Source organism: Nothoprocta perdicaria, unplaced genomic scaffold (genome assembly GCF_003342845.1).
Source record: "Nothoprocta perdicaria isolate Ctin4 unplaced genomic scaffold, notPer1 scaffold_244, whole genome shotgun sequence".
NCBI lineage: Eukaryota > Metazoa > Chordata > Aves > Tinamiformes > Tinamidae > Nothoprocta > Nothoprocta perdicaria.
Genome location: NW_020455471.1, coordinates 934,569 through 955,411, shown reverse-complemented (window position 1 = coordinate 955,411; position 20,843 = coordinate 934,569). Strand labels below are relative to the sequence as shown.

The 20,843-nt window shown below is 46.8% G+C and overlaps 2 protein-coding genes across 3 annotated transcripts; both read right to left on the bottom strand.

Moving 5' to 3' along the window:
* Positions 1-2,971: 2,971 nt before the first annotated feature.
* Positions 2,972-7,258, bottom strand: SSTR3 (somatostatin receptor 3). Its single transcript, XM_026039891.1, has 2 exons — positions 7,222-7,258; positions 2,972-4,231 (listed from the first exon to the last, which is right to left on the bottom strand). The coding sequence occupies exon 2, from the start codon at positions 4,175-4,177 to the stop codon at positions 2,972-2,974; it is 1,206 nt and encodes a 401-aa protein (XP_025895676.1). The 5' UTR covers positions 4,178-4,231; positions 7,222-7,258.
* A 3,257-nt stretch (positions 7,259-10,515) lies between these two features.
* On the bottom strand, positions 10,516-20,016 carry RAC2 (Rac family small GTPase 2). 2 transcript variants are annotated; one of them, XM_026039896.1, is made up of 7 exons: positions 19,806-20,016; positions 17,232-17,303; positions 15,395-15,512; positions 13,849-13,911; positions 12,894-13,053; positions 11,481-11,615; positions 10,516-10,710 (listed from the first exon to the last, which is right to left on the bottom strand). In XM_026039896.1, exons 1-6 carry the CDS (start codon positions 19,838-19,840, stop codon positions 11,485-11,487), a joined length of 579 nt encoding a protein of 192 aa, XP_025895681.1. In that variant the 5' UTR covers positions 19,841-20,016; the 3' UTR covers positions 10,516-10,710; positions 11,481-11,484. The 2 variants fall into 2 exon arrangements, with proteins under 2 accessions (XP_025895681.1, XP_025895682.1); XM_026039897.1 differs by lacking the exon at positions 10,516-10,710 and adding an exon at positions 10,822-10,900.
* Between the last annotated feature and the right edge of the window lie 827 nt (positions 20,017-20,843).

The window sequence follows — 20,843 nt, the reverse complement described above, 5'->3', positions numbered from 1 at the left end:
ACTACAAGAGCAACACAGACTTCCACTTAAACTGTTGTGTTGTCTTGTTCACTTTTGTATCTATCCATTTTTATTTGTTCTGTTTTCTTTCTAGTTTTCCTTGCCTCATATAGATACAGGAGTTCTGGCAATTTATTTTCATTCTGCTGGGATTTCTTTATTGGTCTTCCTACTGTTTAATGCTGCGGGAGCTCCCCATGCAATAAAAGAGGCCTTTTTGGTCCAGCAGAATGTCTATGCCATTTTTTTGAATAATATGTCTGCTTTCCCAACAGGGCCCACAGTGTGGGGATTTTGTGTGTGGGTGGAAGAAAGAGGAGACACAAAAAGTTAGCAAAGGATCGAAAATGGTTAGCAGGCAGTCAAAGTTTTCTTTTCCCCATGAGGTGACCTTGCAGTATGTGCCTTGCCTACAAGCTCAAGAGAGCAAGTGCACTTTGCAAGAAGAGGTGAGCAGTGGTTGAGTGGTAGCATTAATAGCTTAGTATTGTCTCCTGAGGCTGAGCCTTTAAGTATGGATGGTTTGACACCATCTCTTAGGCTCAGAAAGGAAAGCATAGTTTGGAGAAGCCATAAGAAAGTGCATTCTCTATCAGGGAAGTGATGGCTGCTCCTATGATTGAGAGCACAGCTGAGCTTCTTCAGCTCTGTCAYGTTTTTACAGTCCTTTCCCGTCCTCCCTCTGGTTTGTGTTGTGTCTGGGTCTGTCTCCAAACTGGTATTCTGCTGAGCTCCTTTCTTGCATTCATGTCCCTTGGTGCCCCTGCTGCCTGTCAGGCACTTGTTCCTTCTCATATATTCTTGGAATGATCTCAGCTCTTGCTTTTTATGAGGTGGTTCTGTGAACTTCTCTAGCTGTGCTCTCAGCTTCTCTAGCTCATACTGCTTCCTGGCCTATGGCTTTTGAACCCCACCCCAGCACACCAGGCCCTCATACCATCCCTTCATACTTCATGCCCTCTTTGAAATGACCTGTGAGATGCGAGTCCTTTTCACCACCCAGCCAACTCTTGTCACTGACTCTCCGCTGGCTATATCCTCACCTCCTCCATCTCCTTGTTTCAGGGAGGCCTTTCTGATGGTGGATCCCTCACTCTTCTTTCCCATTTCTCTATACTACTTATGGAAAAGAAAAAGTGTCTGGATATCACCAAGAGCTCTGTCATGGGAGTCTTCTTTGTAGCTGTAACTTAGCAACAGCATTTATGAAGAAGTTAAAAGTATGGGGAGAGACATTCAGCAGATCCTGCAGAAATGTAGCCAAAGTGGATGGACTGACCTTCATCCCACACATTAATGCATCATTGCTCCTGTAGCCTGAACACTCTAGCAGGCCCACCTACCACTTCTATCCACCAACTGACGCACACAAGCAGACACACAAACCAACACACATCCTCTTATACTCTTATACAACCAGCTACATGCACGCACACCTTCATACTTATGTACATAGACAGACAAATCTACTTTTAAAGATTCCACAATTATGTAAAGACATCATCATTTGTATTCATATATGCTTATAGAAACGCATATGTACACTTGTACACATTCATACACCCACCACAGCCACACTCACACTCTGTCTCACACACACACAAACTTACATACAGGAAGATTAATGTCAGTGCTCAAACCACCCCCTACTATCCCCACAGCACTGACTCCTCAATCTGTTCAGCCATTCTCAAAGCCAAATCAGTTCCTGGCACCTAGGGATCAAACATCTCACATGCCTGCATTTGGGCATATCTAACTCTTGTGCCCACAGAACATGCAATTGTACTGTACAAATTCTTTCCAGCTTCTCTCTGCTAAGAAACTGACTTTCAAGGTTTACATAGCCAGTTTTGTGCTCTCATGTGCCACTCAGACCAGAGTCCCGGGATCAAACTTTCCTATACAGTCCTCTTTATACACATGCAGACATATCATTTCTCCTCCATCCTGAGCCAAATACTCAACCATTCCCCGTAAGACAAATCACTTCATAATATCATTATGACTCCCTCACACATAGCCCTCACACAAGGGAGAAAAACAACCTCCCAAGTACTGATATTTGCCTAGATCTTCTGTACTAGCCAAGCAGCCTTCCATACAGAGATCAATACGTCTCATGAACATTTCGATGCTAGTGTATATTCTCAGGAGACCCAAATCTACAGCATGCTTCCTCCCCTGAACACAGAGTGGTCCTGTCCTGTTGGTCTTTAAGTCCAAGGCTTTTCGTTTATTTAAAGTGAAACAAATAAATAAAAWGGGAAAGGGCATTTCTTGTAAGAAACCCTGCTGCTGACCCATGCCTCATTGGCTTCTTTTCCACTCTAGTACGGAGACACCAAGAAAGCTCTGAGAAGTACAGAGTTCAGGAAATAAATGTTCCATTTGCTCCCCCACATAAGTCTCATCAGCCATATATAAAAATAAAAGAAACAAAAAGGAATCTTTGGGTGGTCAGAGTAGTCTCCAGACAGGTCTACCGCAGATGGGGAAGCTGTCCCCAAATCAGAGCTAGAGAAAGGTCAGCCATTCAGGCAACTGTTTGGTATGYCTTAGCCGCAGAGATTTTTCATTCCTGGTCCTCCTTCAGGGAAATAATAGCACTGGGATATCCATTCTAAATCTTCAGTAGATGTAGTTATATGTTTCATATGCCATTTTGAAGACTTCCTTATAATGCCACAGTCAAATGATAGTTGATTTCCTTCCCAGCTGGGCAATCTGATGGTGGATCATACTGCAGCCCTTCCTCTTTCTGCATTGTCAATACTTCTCACTTCTCCAGGTATCACTCAGATCCAGGAGTCCTTCCCAAAGTCAGATACAATATTTTGACCTTTCCACAGGCTCCTGGAGGGAGCTTCATCTTCTTTTAGTGCCCTCCTTGTAGCAACCTCTCCCATCTGCATCAAGTTGGAGTAACACAAGTTAGATRGGATCCCATGTCTCAGCCTCTTTCTTTTTTTCATAAATAACTGACATGCAACCTGTTGCTCTTCTCACATTCCACAGGCACCTCAGGGAGTGGTTTGTGATCATTGCTTTCCCCTGTCCTGCTGCTAAGGGGGTGTTCCTGCCTGTCATTTCCATTCTGGGTTATCTTGCTGATCTCTCCCTCTTCCTCCTCATCATCAGTCTTCTCTGGGAGTCTTGCTGGTATGTCTTGGCTTTGTACTCGGCGGGATGGCCTGAGGATTGCTCTCCGGAATCCTTGCTTGAAGCGGTACGAGAGAAAGCCATAGATGATGGGGTTAGCGCAGCTGTTGGCGTATGGCAGCACCACCACAAGAAAGTAAACGCCAAAGAGGGATGGCTCCTCTGGCAGTGGGCAGACAACATTGATGATGTTGAGGACATAGAAGGGGAGCCAACAGAGGACGAAGACCGCTACAACAGCCACCACCATGCGGGTCACCCTTCGTTCTGAGAGCTTGTGCTTGGAGGATAGAGCCCTCACTCTCCTACCAGAGGAACGGACCTTCACAACAATGAGCAGGTAGCAGAGACAAATCACCAACAGTGGCCCAAAGAAGCCCAGGGTGGCAGTGTAGACAATGAAGCCAGCTCTCCATACCGAGGCAGGCTCTGGCCACTGGATGTGGCATGTGCTCATACCTAAGGGGACGTCTGAGAAGACCACCACAGGCATCACCACCACAGATGACAACATCCATACAGTTGCACTCACAACCTTGGCCACCCTTGCTGTCCGCCATTTGGAGGACTTCCCTGGGTGGACTACAGCCAGGTAGCGGTCAACACTCATCACCGTCAGGCAGAAGATGCTGGTGAACTGGTTGATGGCATCCACCGCCATCACTAGGCGACACATGAAGGACCCAAAGGGCCAGTAGGACAGGGCATTTTGTGCAGCCAAGAAGGGTAGGCCCAGCATGAAGAGCTCATCAGCTAGAGCCAAGTTCAAGATGTAAACGTTGGTCACCGACTCACTCACGGAGTGCCGCAGGACCACATAAATGACCAGAGAATTCCCAGCCAGCCCCACCACGCAGACAATGAGGTAAACCAGGGGAATGAGGACACCGCTGACAACCACACCAGGGCTGGCAGTGGTGGAGGTGTTGGTGCTGGCAAAGCCTGCCCAGCTGCCAGAGGCATTCCCCTCTTCTGACGCTGCYGGGGTGGGGAGGCTGAAAGCAGAAGTGTCCATAGCAGAAACAGAGAAGAGGGAGGGGTCAGCCTCTTTGCAGGATCTGTTAGCAGTCTGGGGGTGAAAGGAGAAGAGAGTTATTTATAMCGGGGATATAACAGTTGAACAAGCCACAAATAAAATTACAATGTTAATGGTTGACAATATAGACAGGCATGGGAAGTCAAGGTGGGTTTGTGGGTGTTGTTAGGCACTGGAACATTTGGGGTAATATTGGTGCTATTCTGTCCTGAGAGGCACAATGGGCATGGAGGGATAAACTGAGATATGGCTGAATGAACAACCAGCAGATTCTCTCCTCGAAGGAAAGATTCCCTGGGGAAAGAGTCACAGGTTAGTCATAGGAAGGGTAAATTTGTTATTTTCTGCTCTTGGCTCTAACATGGGAGAAATAGTCCCAGTGCACCTGGATCTCATTTATGAGGGGCAGTTGCCTCACAAATAAAAAGAGGGGAGAGCACACAGTGACAAAGTGTCACTCCAGCTTTGGATCTCATATTCACAAAGTATCCTCCTGCTTGCTGAAGCTTTGAACTGACTGGGTTACTGTGGGTTTGCTACACAACAGCAAGAATGAAAATACCCCTTCTCTCATTTCAAGCTAGAAGCTAGACTCTGCACATGAGCTGGAGAGGAGATGGTTTGTGTTGGGTCAGTTTGAGAGTAAAGGAAGACCCAGATCGTTTTGGACAACCCAGGAGGGACTAGTTCAAATCTCCGTCTTTCATTTTGTCTTTCTTTCTTGCCTTCCCTCTCTCCTTCTGCACCTTGCAACACACTGCTAATGGAAGAGGTTCTGTCTGCCTCAGCTGTTCACAACATCAAAACACTGTCCCAGTCCTCCTAATCTGAGATGCCAGATTGCCCGTCACATCAAGCTTTGGCATGGAAACAGCACACAGATTACTCAGAGAGAGCTTTGAACAAACAAGCCTTCCACTCTCCACCAGCCCTTGTCTGACACTAGCTTGGAAGTTGCAGGGAGCAAGGGGACAGATAGAGAGGAAGGACATGCCATTTGTCTTTTGTCATGGTGCTGGACATGTGGCTAACACAGCCTCACCCATAGTCAAGCCTGGAGACATGCTGGTGTGTTTTATGCAGGGAGATAGATGTGATGCTGTCAGAATTACCAGAACCCTGGCAAAGCTTGCTGGAGGAGTGAACTGGTTAATTATCTTCATGAGAATGGAGGTGACTTGGATGAAAGAGGACAGGGACCATGAGGGTCTTCTGTAACCAACCCTGCAGAGCTCTGAAGCTCCTTTGGCCTTGAAATGAGAGTTAGGGGTCTTAGAGGAAAGGGCTCCAGATATTAACATTTTTCAGGAGGGCAGAAACATTCTAGAAACTTTTCTCCCAGACAGGATTCTCCACAGCATCCCAACTTTGTTCACAGAGTTTTTATTCTTTTATGTTGATGCCGTTTCAACAGCTGGAAACCTCAGAGAAAACTTGAAGTTTGAGTGTATTCCTAGGGTAAAGTAAAACTAGTAAAAGTTATCCTTAGCCATCCTTATCCTAGGGATAAGTAAAACTGACAGTCCCCACAAATATACCAAATCATATTTTGATTCAACCTAAGCTGATACGCTGTTGGGACTTCTGGACAACCATGTCTTAACTTCATTCTTCCCTCATTCCTATAGATGAGTGCATGAAATACTTAGTACTTTCCTGCTATACTTAAATGATCTTTGAAGGAATGTAATTATTTAGATTCTCCTTATTTGTATGTGCCACAGCATCTCAGTGGAGGCCTATCTCTTGTGGTCTTCCAGCACTGGGTTGTTCCAAGCATTGTCAGTGGCTGCAACAGGTGGGCAGGGTAGAAGGTGGTTTGATCATCTCCATTTCTAATTTTCAGGATATTCTCTCTGATTTTTTTTCCCACTGCTTTTCTACTGACAAGTGTGCCTGTTAGTCATTGTTGGAGGAAAGAGGAGGGGCAGTGCTGGCCCTGGACGAAGTGTCCTGGAAAGGCTGTCAGAGAAGAGAGMAGTGTATTCACAAGAAGTTGGTCTTAAAACATGGGATTATAACGAGGGGTCCCTGTGGGTGCTTCTCCTATAGGAATTTCCAAAAAGACTTTTGGATATAGAGCTGCATAGACATTAAATATGATGGGAACACTTCTAACAGAACTGTATATTGAGATGTGTCTGGGGTCCAGACTGCAAAGCTGATTGCTCAGGCTGTGGTTTTGAAATACATCTAACTTCATGGTTCATAAAACCCTACCAGAAATGCTAAGGCATGCAACATAAAGCACTGAGTCATTACAAACAGCTGTGATGGAGAAACTTGTTCCTTAAGAAGGCATAGGTAGTCTGTGCCCTTCTAACTCTTCTTAAGTACCCTCTACAGCTTAAAGTCCATATCAGACACAGGCTAGATAGATAGAACAACTATTTGACAGCATAGCCTGATCCAGGTCATATCTATCCTGCTGGATGCTTTRGCAGTGCCCACCTAGTGGGAACTGGTGGGAAACTTTGGCCTCAAACTGAAAGTGCGTCAGCAGCTGTTTGGAGTCAGCCCTTACTAACGTGGAGAATACCTGGTGCAAGAGGCTTGGGATCCCTGGACAGGTGCTGCCAGAACATAATGATCTATACAACTGGAAGGCAGGGGGTCAGGAAGAGGGGGCAGTGAGTAGATGCTGCCATTCTTCTTTAGGAAAATAAAATCTTATTTCTATTTTTTTTCTGCATAGAATGAGAGGAGATGGGGAGGTGGTAAAARCTGAGTCTATATCTGCTTATAAAACAGGAATAGAACCTGGGAGGGACCACTGAGTTCAGTAAGTTGCAGCATTTGCCACCCTCCCCTTCCTTTCAACTTGTTTCCCACAGTCCCATTACAGCTCAGCTCTCTCCCTGCCCCATTGCCATGAACTCTGTGGTAGGGGCCAGGAGGTGCTGGTAGAATGGGGAGGGGGAGATGGCAGTCTTTCTTCTGTGGGACTGCAGAGTCAACTTCTACATGGACTCATGCCCGCGGGAGCCATCTGGAAAGGATAGGCAGAGCCGCCTGGTACTTACGTGTCGTTGGGATGTACATTTTCCTCTGCTTCACCAGGAGAATCCGAGTCATATTTTTCCCCTTCCCCTTTGTTAAAAGCAATTGAGCAAAACAATGCCAGGAGGGAGCCAGTCCCAAAAATGTACTATCAGAGATGCAAGTCTTTCTTCCTGGACCTGCCCATTGCCCTCTTTTACTGATGTGGGAGGTCTCCTCCTCAGCCCCGTGCCCCACTCCTGCGCCCGCTGATGGGCAGCCGGCTGTGCTTGAGTCCTTCCAGGGATGTGATGCCCCTCACGCTGGTAGCTTGACAGACCTCAAACTCCCCACGCTCCCTTTGCCATCTGCTGGAGGAGGGGGCTTGTCTGCCAGGGTTAGATAGATGGAGTGGAGTGTCAGCTACTCCAAGGAAGGATCCCGGTAGCCAATCGGTGCCACGCACAGAAACACCAGCAGGAGAATGAGAATGAGAGGATGAATGATAGGGCAGGAGAACAGTGAGAAGGAGGGGGAGCGACTGGGATGCAGAGAGAGAGAGAAAGGGAGATAGGAGAGACGCAAGGAAGGAGAGGGGGAGAGTAGAGGTGGGGGTGGTAAACAATGGGAGTGACAGATGGAGAGATAGGGAGTGCAATAAGAGGAGAAAGGAACCAGGCAGAGTGGAGCTGAGAGAGAAGGGAGAGAGAGATGCAGAGAGCAGCTGTGTGTTGGGAGAGTGGTGTGGCAGGATGGGGTGGATCGACTCAGCTCTCTTACGCAGGGGAGGGGGAGATGGCAATGCAAAGCACTGGGCTAATGCCCACAGGCACTTCACCGGAGGGACTCCAAGGATCTTGCAGACTGCACCAGTGCCCCTCAGGGCTGCAGGGGGCTGCAGGACACAGCAAAGATACCCAGAAAGGGTGTGAGGGGGGCCAGGCAGTGCAATGAATACACAAATCCTTCTCCCTTGTGCTTTGATCCACAAGCACTTCCAGCTGGCCTGGGCTGGAGGCACATGGGAGTATAGGGAGCTGCCTATCTCAGTTCTCTCCCTTCCCTTTCTCCCTGCAGAATCACATGTGTTTTTCACTTTCACTGGGAAAAAATACAACCACCTCAAACTCTGCCACCAGATCTCATCTCTGCTCCAAGGTATGGACCTAGAGGAAATGGAGCCAGGAGAGAAATCAAGATTCTATGTATGAGTACTTTCTCCAGGAAGGAGATTAGGATTTTCCCATCCCATCTGCTGCGCAAGGTGTTTCCCTTTCCTCCCCGCCCCCTTCCCTGCAGTCAGCAGCAGTAACTCCTTGTGCTGTACAGTCACCCAGCTCTTGCCACTTAACATTGGATTTGAACTTCTAGAGCAAATTTTAGCCTTGACAGAACCAGAGAGTATCTCTGCAAGTAAAACATTGCTGGGACTACAACTGTGCTTCCAAACCTGTTCGAGCAATTTTATGTTCAGACAGTGCTGCTCAAAAGAACAGTTGAAGTCAAGCCTGGAGGAGCTGGGGAAAAAATGGTGTGGGCAGCACCCAGTGGCTATCAGTGTCATGGCAGGGGCAAGTATCCATAGCAGCAGGCAGAGAACCTGTGACTTATTTCCTAAAAGAAACAGAGCCATGCAACAGCAGAGGTTAACCAGGCTAACCACCTCTTTGAGAACTTGTTAGCACAAGTACAGAGTTACATCATCTCAACTTCAACGTCTCCAACTTGCTTGCTCAATAGCCAGTGTTCTGCCACTCTTTTTTTTCTTTTTTTTTTTTTGTCTCAAACAGCTTCAGCAAAGGTTCTGCAAGCTACTTAAACTGTGTTGGACGGAGAGCTCACCATAAGCCTTACCACGAGTAGGCTGATACACAAATATGTTTCACATATACAGCAAGCCTTTTCTCTATCTGCATTGCTGTGTGGTGACAGGGCAGAAAAAAAAAACACTGAGAAGATCAAAACCAGGGTTTGGGAACTGGAGAGGAAAAAGAATCCTGTAGGAATTCAGTGGTTTGAATGATGTTTAAGATGTATGAGAGTGGCCAGGTCCCAGTCTCAAGGGCTTTGTGTCCCTTGCTCTTTCATAGATGTGTGTGTGTACCTGAGAGTCTGTTGCTGCTCCACTGGAGTTGTACTGACACTACTTATGTTACCTTTGTACTGTGCTTTGGCACATTGTCTAGCAGCTCATGCACAATGCAGGTACTTGCGGAACTCACTGCCACAGGATGTCTTCCAGACTTGCTACAGAGATACCAGCGTATAATGTTTCCTGTCACTGAAATGAACTGCCTTACTCAGATCCAAGCATGAACTTGCAGAAATTTCCCTGGCAGCAGGGTCACTTGGGGATTTCTCTGAAGTGGGCTGTTGCTGGAGCTACCTGTGCAACTTCTTTGCACTTGAARCAGTACTGCATTGAGGAATTGTAAGCCTACTCAATTCTACAGTTTCTCTGTTCTCTCCTAGGACTGCAGGATTTTGCAGCGCCAATCATTTCACCTTGAACCCTCCTCCCACATGCAAGCAGTGGCAGCAGCAACTATCCTATGACACTTCTTTACTCTCAAAGCCCTGCAATGCATCAGTAAAGCAGGTGCTCATAGCTGCCAAATCTATAGTACCTCTGGGACCACTCTCTTCAGCTTAATTTTAGTGCCTTGGAACCAATTTATCTGGACTGGTGACTCATTCCTTTTGCTCTCTTTTTTTTTTTCTGCCCTCCCCCTTCCTTTTCTCGCTCTGCCTGTGTCTGGCAGTGTGCATGAGTGCGGGTACTGATATGACTACTTATGACGTAGGCTTAGGAGAGTTAATGCAGAACTATAGCGGTAAAAGGGTGTCCCCAGCAAACTGCAGGGCCAGTCCCACAAAGCCAAGTCTCCTGCTAAAGCCTGTAGAGGTGAGAAAAGCTTGCTAGGCTCTGTCAGACCAGGCTTGAAGGTAGAAAACTTTTTCCTTTGAACACACAGARGCTGAGAAATGAAAGGGTAGAAGCTGAGACATCATAGACTTATTGCCTTTACCTGACATGGTATTTGCTTCTTGCTGAGCCTCAGCAGAGAACTTACCAACTCTGTGCATAAAAGAAGCCACATCTCTTCACCCCATACTGGCTAGGGCTGCCCTGCACTAAGCTCAGCATGGTGCTGACTGGGATGTCACTGCCAAGGCAGGGTGAACCTAGGAAGTGCCTTGGACTCTTCAGCTGTCCTGTAGCTCACTGAGTCATGGCTGTGTCCCCGGGGTGCAATAACACACACATGGCAGGAATGTACAGTCTGTTTATTGGGTCTTGGTTGCTGTATTGTAATCTAGGGCATCTGTGAGGGAGGGGAAGAGTGGCCAGGGTGGGATGAGTGTGCGGAAGTTGTGCAAATGGACAAACTGGTGCTACAGACCTACAACAGTCTTTCAAGCCAGCAGAGGTAAAAAGCGCAGTGACTGCCACAAGGTACTGAGCTCCGGATGCTGGAGCCATTGCTCTCCTGTGTGTCGGGCAGAGCCTGGCATCAGGACAGGGCCGGGATCTGTAGCCAAAACAATGACAGGCCTCGTGAAAGCAGCTCAGCCTTTTTCCTGCTCTCCCACCCCCTGTCCTGGTGGTGGGGGAAGGATGAAAGAGTGTGGATCCTGGTTAGAAAGCTCCCTCTCTTCTCTCTCTTCAGGCTATGACCAGCTTTGCCTCTTGTCCTGAAGTCCCTCTCCTTCCTCTGCTGCCTTGAGTTGAAGAGGAAGAACAGGAGGGGAAAATATGAGAAGGAATCTGGGGGCGGGCAAGGCAGCAGCTGCCTGCTGATGAACTGTGATACAAGAGACATCTTGAGGTGAGCAGGAACTGATAAGAGGAAGGGCTGCCTGGTCTCTCATTTATGGTTCCCATAAATAAGGCAGATTTTTTTCTCTCTTTTTTTTTTTTTTTCCTATGGGCAAAAGCTGTGGCTTTTCAGATCTCACAGCAGGTCAACCCCAGGGCAGCTTGGATGCTGTTCCCTCTGTGGCAGAAGGTGACAGTCCTTCTCTGTGGGAGCAGAGTGGAAAATCGTGTGTCTCCCCATGCAAGGAGATGGGGGCAAGCCTCTAGCTGGGCAGGCAGTTAGGAGGGACAGACAGACAGTGCACTGTGTGCTCTATAATACCATGTCTGGTCCTCTCCCTGCACAGGACTGCTGTCTCTCCCTCACTTTCTCAGGCCCCCAGGCACAGCAGGACATAGGAACAATGTGGTCCTGACTATCTGAGTTCAGATGGGCTAGAAATGACTGACAGTCTCATGTCCAGGGATCCCTTTCCCACTTACCTTCCTAGAGGAGGCTGCAGATTCGTTTCTTCGGTCGGGTGGGCTGTGGACAGAGCACTGCTCGGATGGCCTCGTCAAACACTGTCTTGAGGCCACGCTGCGTCAATGCCGAGCACTCAAGATACTTCACAGAGTCTGTTAGGAGGAGGGCAGGTGCTGTAATGATGAGGGGAGGAATAGAGGCGAGGGGCAGGGAGGGTATCCGGGATTTTGTTGTGAAGGGTCCTTACTCCAAAGACAATCGTACAAGAGGAATACAACAAATTAAGGTCAGCTAGAAAGAGATGCATGTGTCTGTATTACTGGGACTTTTCTGGCTCGCATTGCATCACAGTCCCAACATACACCACTCACAGTGCCCATTTTACAAAAGGAGTCCTGAGGCACATACACATCGCTAAACACCCAATGAATTTCTTCTTGATAGGTGAAGCTCTCTCAAGCTTTGAGTGCTGTTCAGATCACTTGGCCTCAAGGACATCTGGTGCCATCTTAAATCATGTGGCCCTTTCCTTTTAGGACTCTGGACCTCTGTGTTCTCAGAGGCCCTACGTTGGAGAGCAAGGCACCTAGCTCTTTCATGATTCCAATAAACACAATTCAGGTGCCAAAATCCAGCAAGCATGACCAGAAAATACCTCACTCAGGCAGTGTTGATCTCAGAGTAGAAGTTTACTAGCTATAAGCCCAGCAACTGTTTTTTCTGCACCCAGAATCATCACATAAGGCTGTCTATGTTATGCTGGCTGGCCACCTTCACTGTCTTTGGTTGGGTTTCTCCGCTGTCTCTGTGTGCTGTATCTCATAGAAGAGGTTACCTGGCACAGGCATTTGTGCATGTCCCCAAGCATATGATGGAGGTGATGCCCAAAGAATAATGTTTGGGTGAGACACATACCTAGGGTTGCATGTATAAACCCCTTTTACCAGAGGCAGGACAGGAAGATGCAGTTGCAGCTCTTCCTGAGAGATGTTAGAAAACTTATTCTTCCGCCTGTTTCCGGATGTGGAGGAGAGGCCTCTGCCCACAAAGCAGCTGTGGTTTTCGTAGCAGAATACTGGCCCAGATAGAGGCAGAAGAGAGAAAAGGGAGGGGAATGTGCAAGTGTAGACGTTGTGTTTGTTGGGCGAGGGTTGGGGGTGATAGGAAGGAAAGAGATGCTGGTTGTGCAGAAGGCAGGGGCCTAAAGTACTTGAGGTGCCTTCGAGGACTAGATCTCCTTCCTGATCCTTGTGAAGCGTGTTTCATTCCACAACCCTTAATGCAACTAACAGTCTCCCTCAGAGACACTCCCTCATGATCTTTGACCACCGTGAGATGCCTGCAAGGAGGTCTTACKAGGCTGAGGGGACACCACTATCTTCTGCTTCTTTCTTTTCAGTAGATCGAAGATGTTACCTCCAAGCACATACCAATTTCCTTGGCCAGGGCAAGGCCCTGAGGATATGTAATGGGGGATAGCTTCTTTTCTTTCAACTTCTCAATAGTGTCCTTGTCATCACGAAGATCCAGCTTTGTGCCCACCAGAATGATGGGAGTGCTAGGGCAGTGATGCCGCACCTCAGGGAACCACTAGTGAGAGAAAAAAACATGTAAGGCAAACATGTAAGAGGAAATCAAATGTACATGCATTASGGAACCAAAGAAGCATCCCTGAAAAAAAATGTCAATAACATGGCTAACATCATTTCCTTCCACACATCCCATTCATATAGTGTTGGGTTCTATAACCTGAGACTAGCCGCTGTTACAGGGGTCACAGAGGAAAAATCCTTGASTTTGAGTTCAATGCATGAATTTAATCCCCTCAGGAGTTGAAATATCAGAGTAGTGGAGTGGTGAGGGGAGAAGGGGGAGCCACAGCTGAGCAATGTCTATTAAATAAGAGCATAAGCTGCACACCATCCTTTATGGCTACTAAAAACCCAAGAGGAAACCTGAAAGCTGTAGAAAGGAAACACTATGTTGTTTTTCTCCCAACCCATCTTTTTGCTCTTCCCTCACTTCCCAACTAAAGGTTGTGTGCCTGCTTATCATCGCTTATAAATTCGCCTGAAAGTAAGAGCTGTGCTATGACTGGCTTGTCTGAAAGATGTCCTGAAAATGTCTGTGGTTCACCTGGAAGTGTCTTAGTGAGATGAACACTGCCTCTTTAATGGGGTTGGCCATCTCCTTTGGGATGAGAAAATAAATCTGTAGGAGGCTGATATTTTAGTTTCTTCTGATTGACCCGAAAAAAGATACTACCTCACTGGGTCTAGTCAGCCCAACAGCAGTCTCCATGCACAGTCACTCTCTTTGAAAGACCAACATCAATCTTTCACACATCCTCCATAGCCCCTCATTAACCAGGATGGTTCATCTTACCTTAGCACGGACATTTTCATAAGATGCTGGACTGACAAGGGAGAAGCAGATCAGGAACACATCCTGTAAACACACAGACACAGTGTGGAGTTAGGGTGAGACATGTGATTGCATAAGAAAAGGTGGGAAGAGGAGACTAGAACAGGGGAGTTGTGGGGGACAGCATCCTCCCTCAGCTGTAGGGAGGGCCATGCTAAGGAAAGCTGTCCCTTGCAAACAACACAGTCCTGACTGCTGATAATTGTCTCTAGAAGAAAGAAGGATATTTGTTCCCCTGACTCATGGTAACCATAGCCACCACTATCAGAAGAGCCAAACTGTTAACTACGAGGATGGGGTTTTTGCGGTAGACACAGTCATCCTCATGGGAAATGGTCTGACAGTGTCCTGTTCATTTCTCACAGAGCACCAAAGAGCTATCAGGACAAAATAATTTTGCCTGCTCTTGATACAAAGTAAGCTCAACTCAAAAAGTACACATGCAAGACAATGAGACAAATTTAAGGTCTCTACACAGGCACGCCATTAAAACAAAATAAAATCAGCTTTTCAAGATCCTATGTTTTTCATCCAACTTTCACTATCTAAAACAAGATTGTCAGGCCCAATTTACCCATTTCTACACTTCTGCTACTACTTTTGTGACTATCAAAGATGAATATCTCAAAGCACAGGTCTCTCTCACCTATCCTTGGCCCTTGTCTGAGGATAGACAGAAGCATGTGATTGGTTGAGGAATATGCTTGTCCACCCTGATTGCAGAAGGATTCTGGGCAAGTTAAGTAGCTGAAAAAGATACTGCCCTCAATTCCTAGACCTTTTATTTGCAATGACAAACTTCAGACAAAAGCCAGAGGCAGCAGGGCCTTTTTGAACTTGCCAAGAGACTGCTTGGAGCAATATACTCAAGAAAAAATGACCTTGAAGCCCTGAAACTGCTCTGTCAATGTGGTGAACTCAGGAGTTACATCTACATACTCTGTTAGAGGGTTGGGCTTAATTGAGGCATCAGCAGATGAAATACATGTACATACATACACAGTACATCTCTTTTAAAAGGCAAAAGCCAAAATGGTTCAGAATCCCAAATAGGGTTCATAGAACCACCTATGTCAGATTCTGTATCTCATAGGCCACTTTATAAGAGCAGGTTTTTGTTTATTTGTGTTAACACAGATTCTATGAGCCAGTTTAAATCATTGTCAGCTGAGCAAATAAATACCTTTGAGGATCTCAATTTTCTTGTTAGGTCATATCTAACAAGTTGGGAGTTGGACTACATGATCTCCAAAGGTTCCTTCCAACTTTAAACATTCTGTAATTCTGGGATACCAATAATGATATTTAGATGAAGGAGGCTCCAAAATACTCATTTTACCTATAGAGTTTTCAGGTACTTGTATATTCACAGAAGTATCCTCATGAGAGGGCAGAGAGAGAAAGGAACAGTCCTGTCCCTACTGTATGCTAACTGTTGCTTCTGCAGCAGGAGAAGTAGGCAAATCTGAGGGAACCACAGGAAAGAGAGGCATAGAGTGTGACCCACCGTCTGTGGGTAAGAGAGGGGCCTCAACCGGTCATAATCTTCTTGTCCAGCAGTATCCCATAGCCCCAGATTTACAGGCTTGCTGTCAACCATCACGTTGGCAGAATAGTTATCAAACCTGAAATGAAGAGACACAGGCTGTGGCTCAAGAAGGGGAAAAAGGAAATCTGCAAGAATTTGGCACTACAGGGTGATCTGAACAATCCCTTTAGGTGTACAGCAGAGCAAAGGGTAGTGATTTGACTTCTCAGCTCACCTGACAGATGCTGGTTGCATGTGTGGTGCCTACCTTTATATTAGGGGCTTTTCATTCAGCATCACCTCCTTTCTGTCACCCAGTTGTTCTGGACAGGTTCCTGGCTGTAGCCACCTTCTTCATCTTGCATGCAGATCCTTAAATTCTTCTTTTTTTTTTTCTACTTCCCTCACCAAAACCCTTCCCATGACTGTTCCAGCTCTAATCAAGCCTTTGCTCTTTCTCCTGTGCTCTATAAACTTTTTTTTCTTTAAAAATTATACACTATGCCTCTGTAGCTCCCCCAGAGCCCTCACTCCACCTCCTGGAATTGAGTCCAATATGCCAAGGTTGCCCTTAATCCCTCTTACTCTTTGAAAATAGCATGAAGCATTTGAGAATGGCAGTCAGAACTGCATTTGTTAGAGAAAAGACATCTTGTAAAACAGCTATTAAATCAACTGAGTTGTTCCTCCCAGGGCTCCTAGAAACTTTTCTTTCTTGCCAATTTGGTATAATTTTTCATAAGCTTTCAGGCTAAGACAAAGGTAACCACTGACAGGGAACCAATACAAAGACCTTGTGAATGTACTCATAGCTGCCCTCTTTGTCAGAGAAGCAATGCTGTACAAGAGAACAAAAGAGTCTCCCTTTCCACCAGACAGAAGTCTCAGCCACGAAGAGAAATGTTGTGCAGCACACAGTAGGCATGTCCACTTCATGGCTGCGTGCCAGGAAGGAATGATACCCTGGCACAAGCCAGCTTGTGAGAAGAGATGGATTCCTGCTGCTGCTTTTTTTTTTTTTTTTTTTTTGGCAAATTGTCTGGAAAAAAATGTGATACTCTGAGATTTTTTGAACCTCTCCTTTCCAAAAGGTCTGAACCTGGACTGATTGTCTGATATTCTGTGTTTAGCAGCTTTTCCCACCTTAGGGGAATGGCTAAGTATGCATACTCCTTATTTCAGTGGGGCATGAATATGTGTGGTATGTCTCCTCACAAACTGTGGAGAGACAGTTCCTTCTGATTCAGCCTAAGGCAATCCTAAACTTGCTTGTTATTCCAGCAGGCTGCAGATCTGTCCCAGGCTCACACATGTATCTGCTGGGTTACAGAGAGCTTCTACTGGAGCCCTTAGCTGAATCTTGCTTCCAGGACTCCAGGCAGCTTTGGTGGCCATACTCTTACCATCAGGATTTTCTGTGCCTGCTCCAATGACAGCAGGTATCTTGGGGTGTAGAGGGAAATGGGGACCCTTGCCCCTGAGTCTAGTCACCTAGTCTTTGCTTGGATTTGGCATTGTCTTTATAGCCTGGTTCCTAGTTGTTTCCTCTGGCAGAACCCCATCTACTATCTGCAAAAAGCAGGCAGCAAGACCCTTAGTATCTCCCAAATATCCCATTTATACCAGGGCTTTATGAGGCCAGAGAACAGTGAATGACAGACCAGAAATACAGAGACATCTTTGCTAGCTTGGCAGCACTTCCTCTGCTGGAATGGAAACTGATCCTACTGACCCTGCCTTCAGTGCAGAACAGCAGATTATGCACCCTCCTTGCTTGCCTCCCACCCATCCAAGACCCTGTTTGTGCATCACTCACACGGTGGGGATGTATTCTCCTGGGAAGGCATTGGTGGTATAGCTGATAAGGAGACAAGTTTTCCCCACAGCTCTGAAAGGTAAAAATAAATAAATAAGTAAGTAAGTAAATAAATAAATAAATAAATAAATAAATAAATGGCAGGAGTCTTGCTCGTATAAATGGGGTTCGGGGAAACCTTTCATACCTCAAGGTAGCAATAGCAGGAGACCAGTGAAATTAGAGAAAAGTGTGCATAATCACAGGTTAGATAAGCATCAGGAACAAAGACATCAAGTCAGGCAAAACTGTTGTCTTTCAGCATGAAGGCCTGTTTTGACAGTCTGGTACAGAGATCACTCCACTAAAATGCCTCCACTCTGAGGTGAAGGTGAGAGTSCATTTTCCAGTATGTGCACAATGCTGTACGCTCACAGCCAGGATAAGTGTTTTCATTTTGTACAAAAGAAAAGAAAATCTATAGTGAAAGTAAATGGAAGAGAAACTGGGAGAAGGTAAAGCAGCCAGGACAAGCATGGAAAAGAATCCTTTTGCAGTCTGCTCAGCCATCATTTCTCATGCCTGTATGGCCTGGGAAAGTCTGTGCTTCTGCTTCCCTGTGTCTAAAGGGGAGGTATCAAGAGCAAACTGCCTTCTCAGCCTTCAATTAAAGTTGCAGAGCCATGGAGAGGCCTTTCCTAAGGAAAGCAAGAATCTGGACTGCCACAGTAGGGAGCACTTTGACGTGCCATGGAGATCTGAACATTCCACTGGTACCTGCTGTGCAATAGCTGCAGTCCCATCTTTTGGCAGGCCCCTGGCATGCTCAGATGGCATCTTTGCCCTGGTCATAAGGCACCTGCCTCAGTTGCTGCACTGCTGAGCAGCTCAGGAGGAAATAGCACTCTTCAGTGTGCTCTGACACTAGTTTCTTCCTCCTGTCACCTCTTTTTCTCTGATAACCCCCGCCTCAGTCAACTCTTTTTAACCAGCTCTCCTGCTTCCCTCTCATCACAGAGGCATTGAGGGAAAGCTCTTGGGACTGTGTGCTTCCTGAAGCTCAAGGGGCAGGAGGAAGTGGGCAGATCAGGAGATCAGGCAGGGAGAAGGCATTATTCATGGAAAGAGATATGGTTCTGAATTAGTGCAGTTGCACTGAGAGGAGCACAAAGGGTCAATGAAGGGGTGAGGGTTATAGAAAAAATTTTGAGGAATGAGATGGGATTAGTGCTTTGGACACCTGCAGGTTCTTAGGATTGAGCTCAGAGCGTGTTATAATGCAAATGAAGTGTGATGGAGAAGAGTATGGGATCAGAATTTCTGTAGGGGAATGTGGGGGGCTTAGTGGAGCAATGGCAAGGAAGGAAGATCTGATAGAGCCGGGAGAGAGATTAACAGGTAAAGAGGGGATGAACAAAGAGCAAGTTATGGAACTTGCAGCTTTGGTGCAATGTGTGAGGGAGGACTGTGGGGTTAGCAGGTTAATGGGAGAAAGTCCCACAGATCTAGTCATCTGCTCATCTGTTTCCAACCTGCAAGGGACTTTTCTAAGACATAACAATGTTCACTTGAGGTTCACTCCCCTTCCTTGTCCCACCTCCTCCCTTCCTCCAACCACTTGTCATAGCCCCTGAGAATATGTCTAAGATATATTTCTATATTTGTAGACTTCTTCCTCCCTGGGCAAGTTTTGAAGGAGGAAGTGACTGTGGGGAGCAGGGCCACTGCAAATGTCTCTTCATCTGTTACCTGATAGCTGCCCTTGATAACAGCTCTGCCAGTTCCTAGCTGGAAAATGAATTAACATGCTTTTTGACAAATATCCCACACAACTTGTGGACTCTCCTTTGCCTCCCTCATCCACTCATTCCACAGGGCAAGGAAAGCAAAGGCCCAGTCCCCTTGCAGTATTGCTTCATTTATTGCCAGCCCAGACTGCCTCATTTCCAGCAAAAAGGGGACATGGGCAGTGACAACGCAATGCTGCAAAGGCAAGATTGTGCTGCCTTCCCATGACCAGTAATATATGCCTTTACTCATCTCAGTGGAAACGGCTTTCCCTGCCTGCACCCACTGAAACCCCTTACCAGTTGCCCCCCATTCCCTAACACAGGGTTAATGTGTTGAGGAAGACTGAACACAGATACTGGAGGATATCTCATCAGGGCCATAGCGCCATGTCCTGCCTCAGTCAGCCCCAGCAAGAAGATGGCTTTCATGCGGCCGTACACCTGCAAGAGACCTCATGTACCTTCCAAGCTTTAAACTCGATTCCTGCCTACAGGCTGGATTTGGCAGCAATAAGACTACCTCTTGTGTGTTGGCCAGATCTGCCAGGCTTCTAAATGATTGTTCTACTTTTTATGCCCCTTTTAAAGATGCCCWTCAAAATGCCTCTATTCCACCCTCTCCCAGCCTTCTCAGAGGCAGTAGGCTCGTTGCCCTGATACAGGAAGAGAGAGCGAGGAAGGGAACACAGTTTGCGAGAAGTCAGAAGCAAAGCTGTAGAAGTTTCACCAAGCAGCGACCTTCTTTCTTGACCCTTGTCATCAGCCCTCCCTACCCACATTCACAGAAAAAGGGTCGGATACATACCCATCTCCTACCACAACACATTTGATGGCTTGCATGTCTCTGGACCTGTGGCTGTTGATAGCACCTGGAGCAAAGGAAAGTCAGGCCAAGGCAAACAGCAGGGGATACACAGGCAAATCTGAGTATCAAATCTTGAGCTGAAGTGAGCGGCAGGTTGCAGGGAGGGAGGAAGTGGAAGAAGGAACTTTACTCAGTCACCCTGTGGTCCCTCCTCCCATCGCAYTGCGGCTCTGCAGCCAAGGCCGTTAGCTGAAGGCGGGGCATGCATGGCTTTGTGGTTTGGAAGATTATTGCTGTAATTTTTTCTCTCTGCATGTTTCAACAACCTCCGCCCCCACAACCATCCCAATGAACAGCTGGGGGCACCAAACTGCTTTTACATGATTGGAGAGGAGTGAGAAAATGGAGGGGTGGATATACCCTACCACCCTTTGTCATCCAAACTTTGGAGGAGGTGAAAACAGGCAAGCAAATTTGAGGTGTGAGCAAGAGATGAAACATATTGTAGCTAAGATTTTTTTCAGAGCTTCCTGGTGCTCCTGAGGACCACGGTGAATTGTCACAAGGAGTACTGTTTTTTCTAAAGACTGAACAAGGGACTTAAGCAAACTCTGGGAAGCAGCAGCCAGTCCAAGGCTGCTCCATCTCTTTCCTCCTTTGGTGTTAAAGTCCTATTGCACTTCTCCGTTTGCACAGGTAGGTAGTGCAAAGAGGTAATCTAGGAGACGAGACAAGTAGTAGAATGGTCATTGGAGGCTCTGCTCCTCCCTTCTCTTCCTTAGCCCTCCTGAAAATAAGGGTTTGTGCTATTTCTTCCTCCTCCTAACTTGCAATGCTAACCCTCGAAAAAAGTATATCTGCATTTCTGTTGTGCTCCCACCTGAACTGGTGGATGGACAGATAGGGGAGGCTCTTCAGTGGAGAACAGACATTGTGACACAGGGCTTATTAGAATTCCAGGCTTTGTTAGGTGGTCAGTGAGAGCAAGAACAGCGAGTTTTTATCTGGAGTGTTCTCAAAGGTGAAGAGCTTTGAGGG

Excerpts from the sequence above, each read along its gene's own strand:
- RAC2 (XM_026039896.1), bottom strand. The coding sequence starts at position 19,840 with ATGCAAGCCATCAAATGTGTTGTGGTAGGAGATGG. Across the intron at positions 17,304-19,805 it reads TGTGTTGTGGTAGGAGATGG|AGCTGTGGGGAAAACTTGTC; the intron begins GTATGTATCCGA and ends TTTACCTTTCAG. Across the intron at positions 13,054-13,848 it reads ATGAAAATGTCCGTGCTAAG|TGGTTCCCTGAGGTGCGGCA; the intron begins GTAAGATGAACC and ends TTCTCTCACTAG.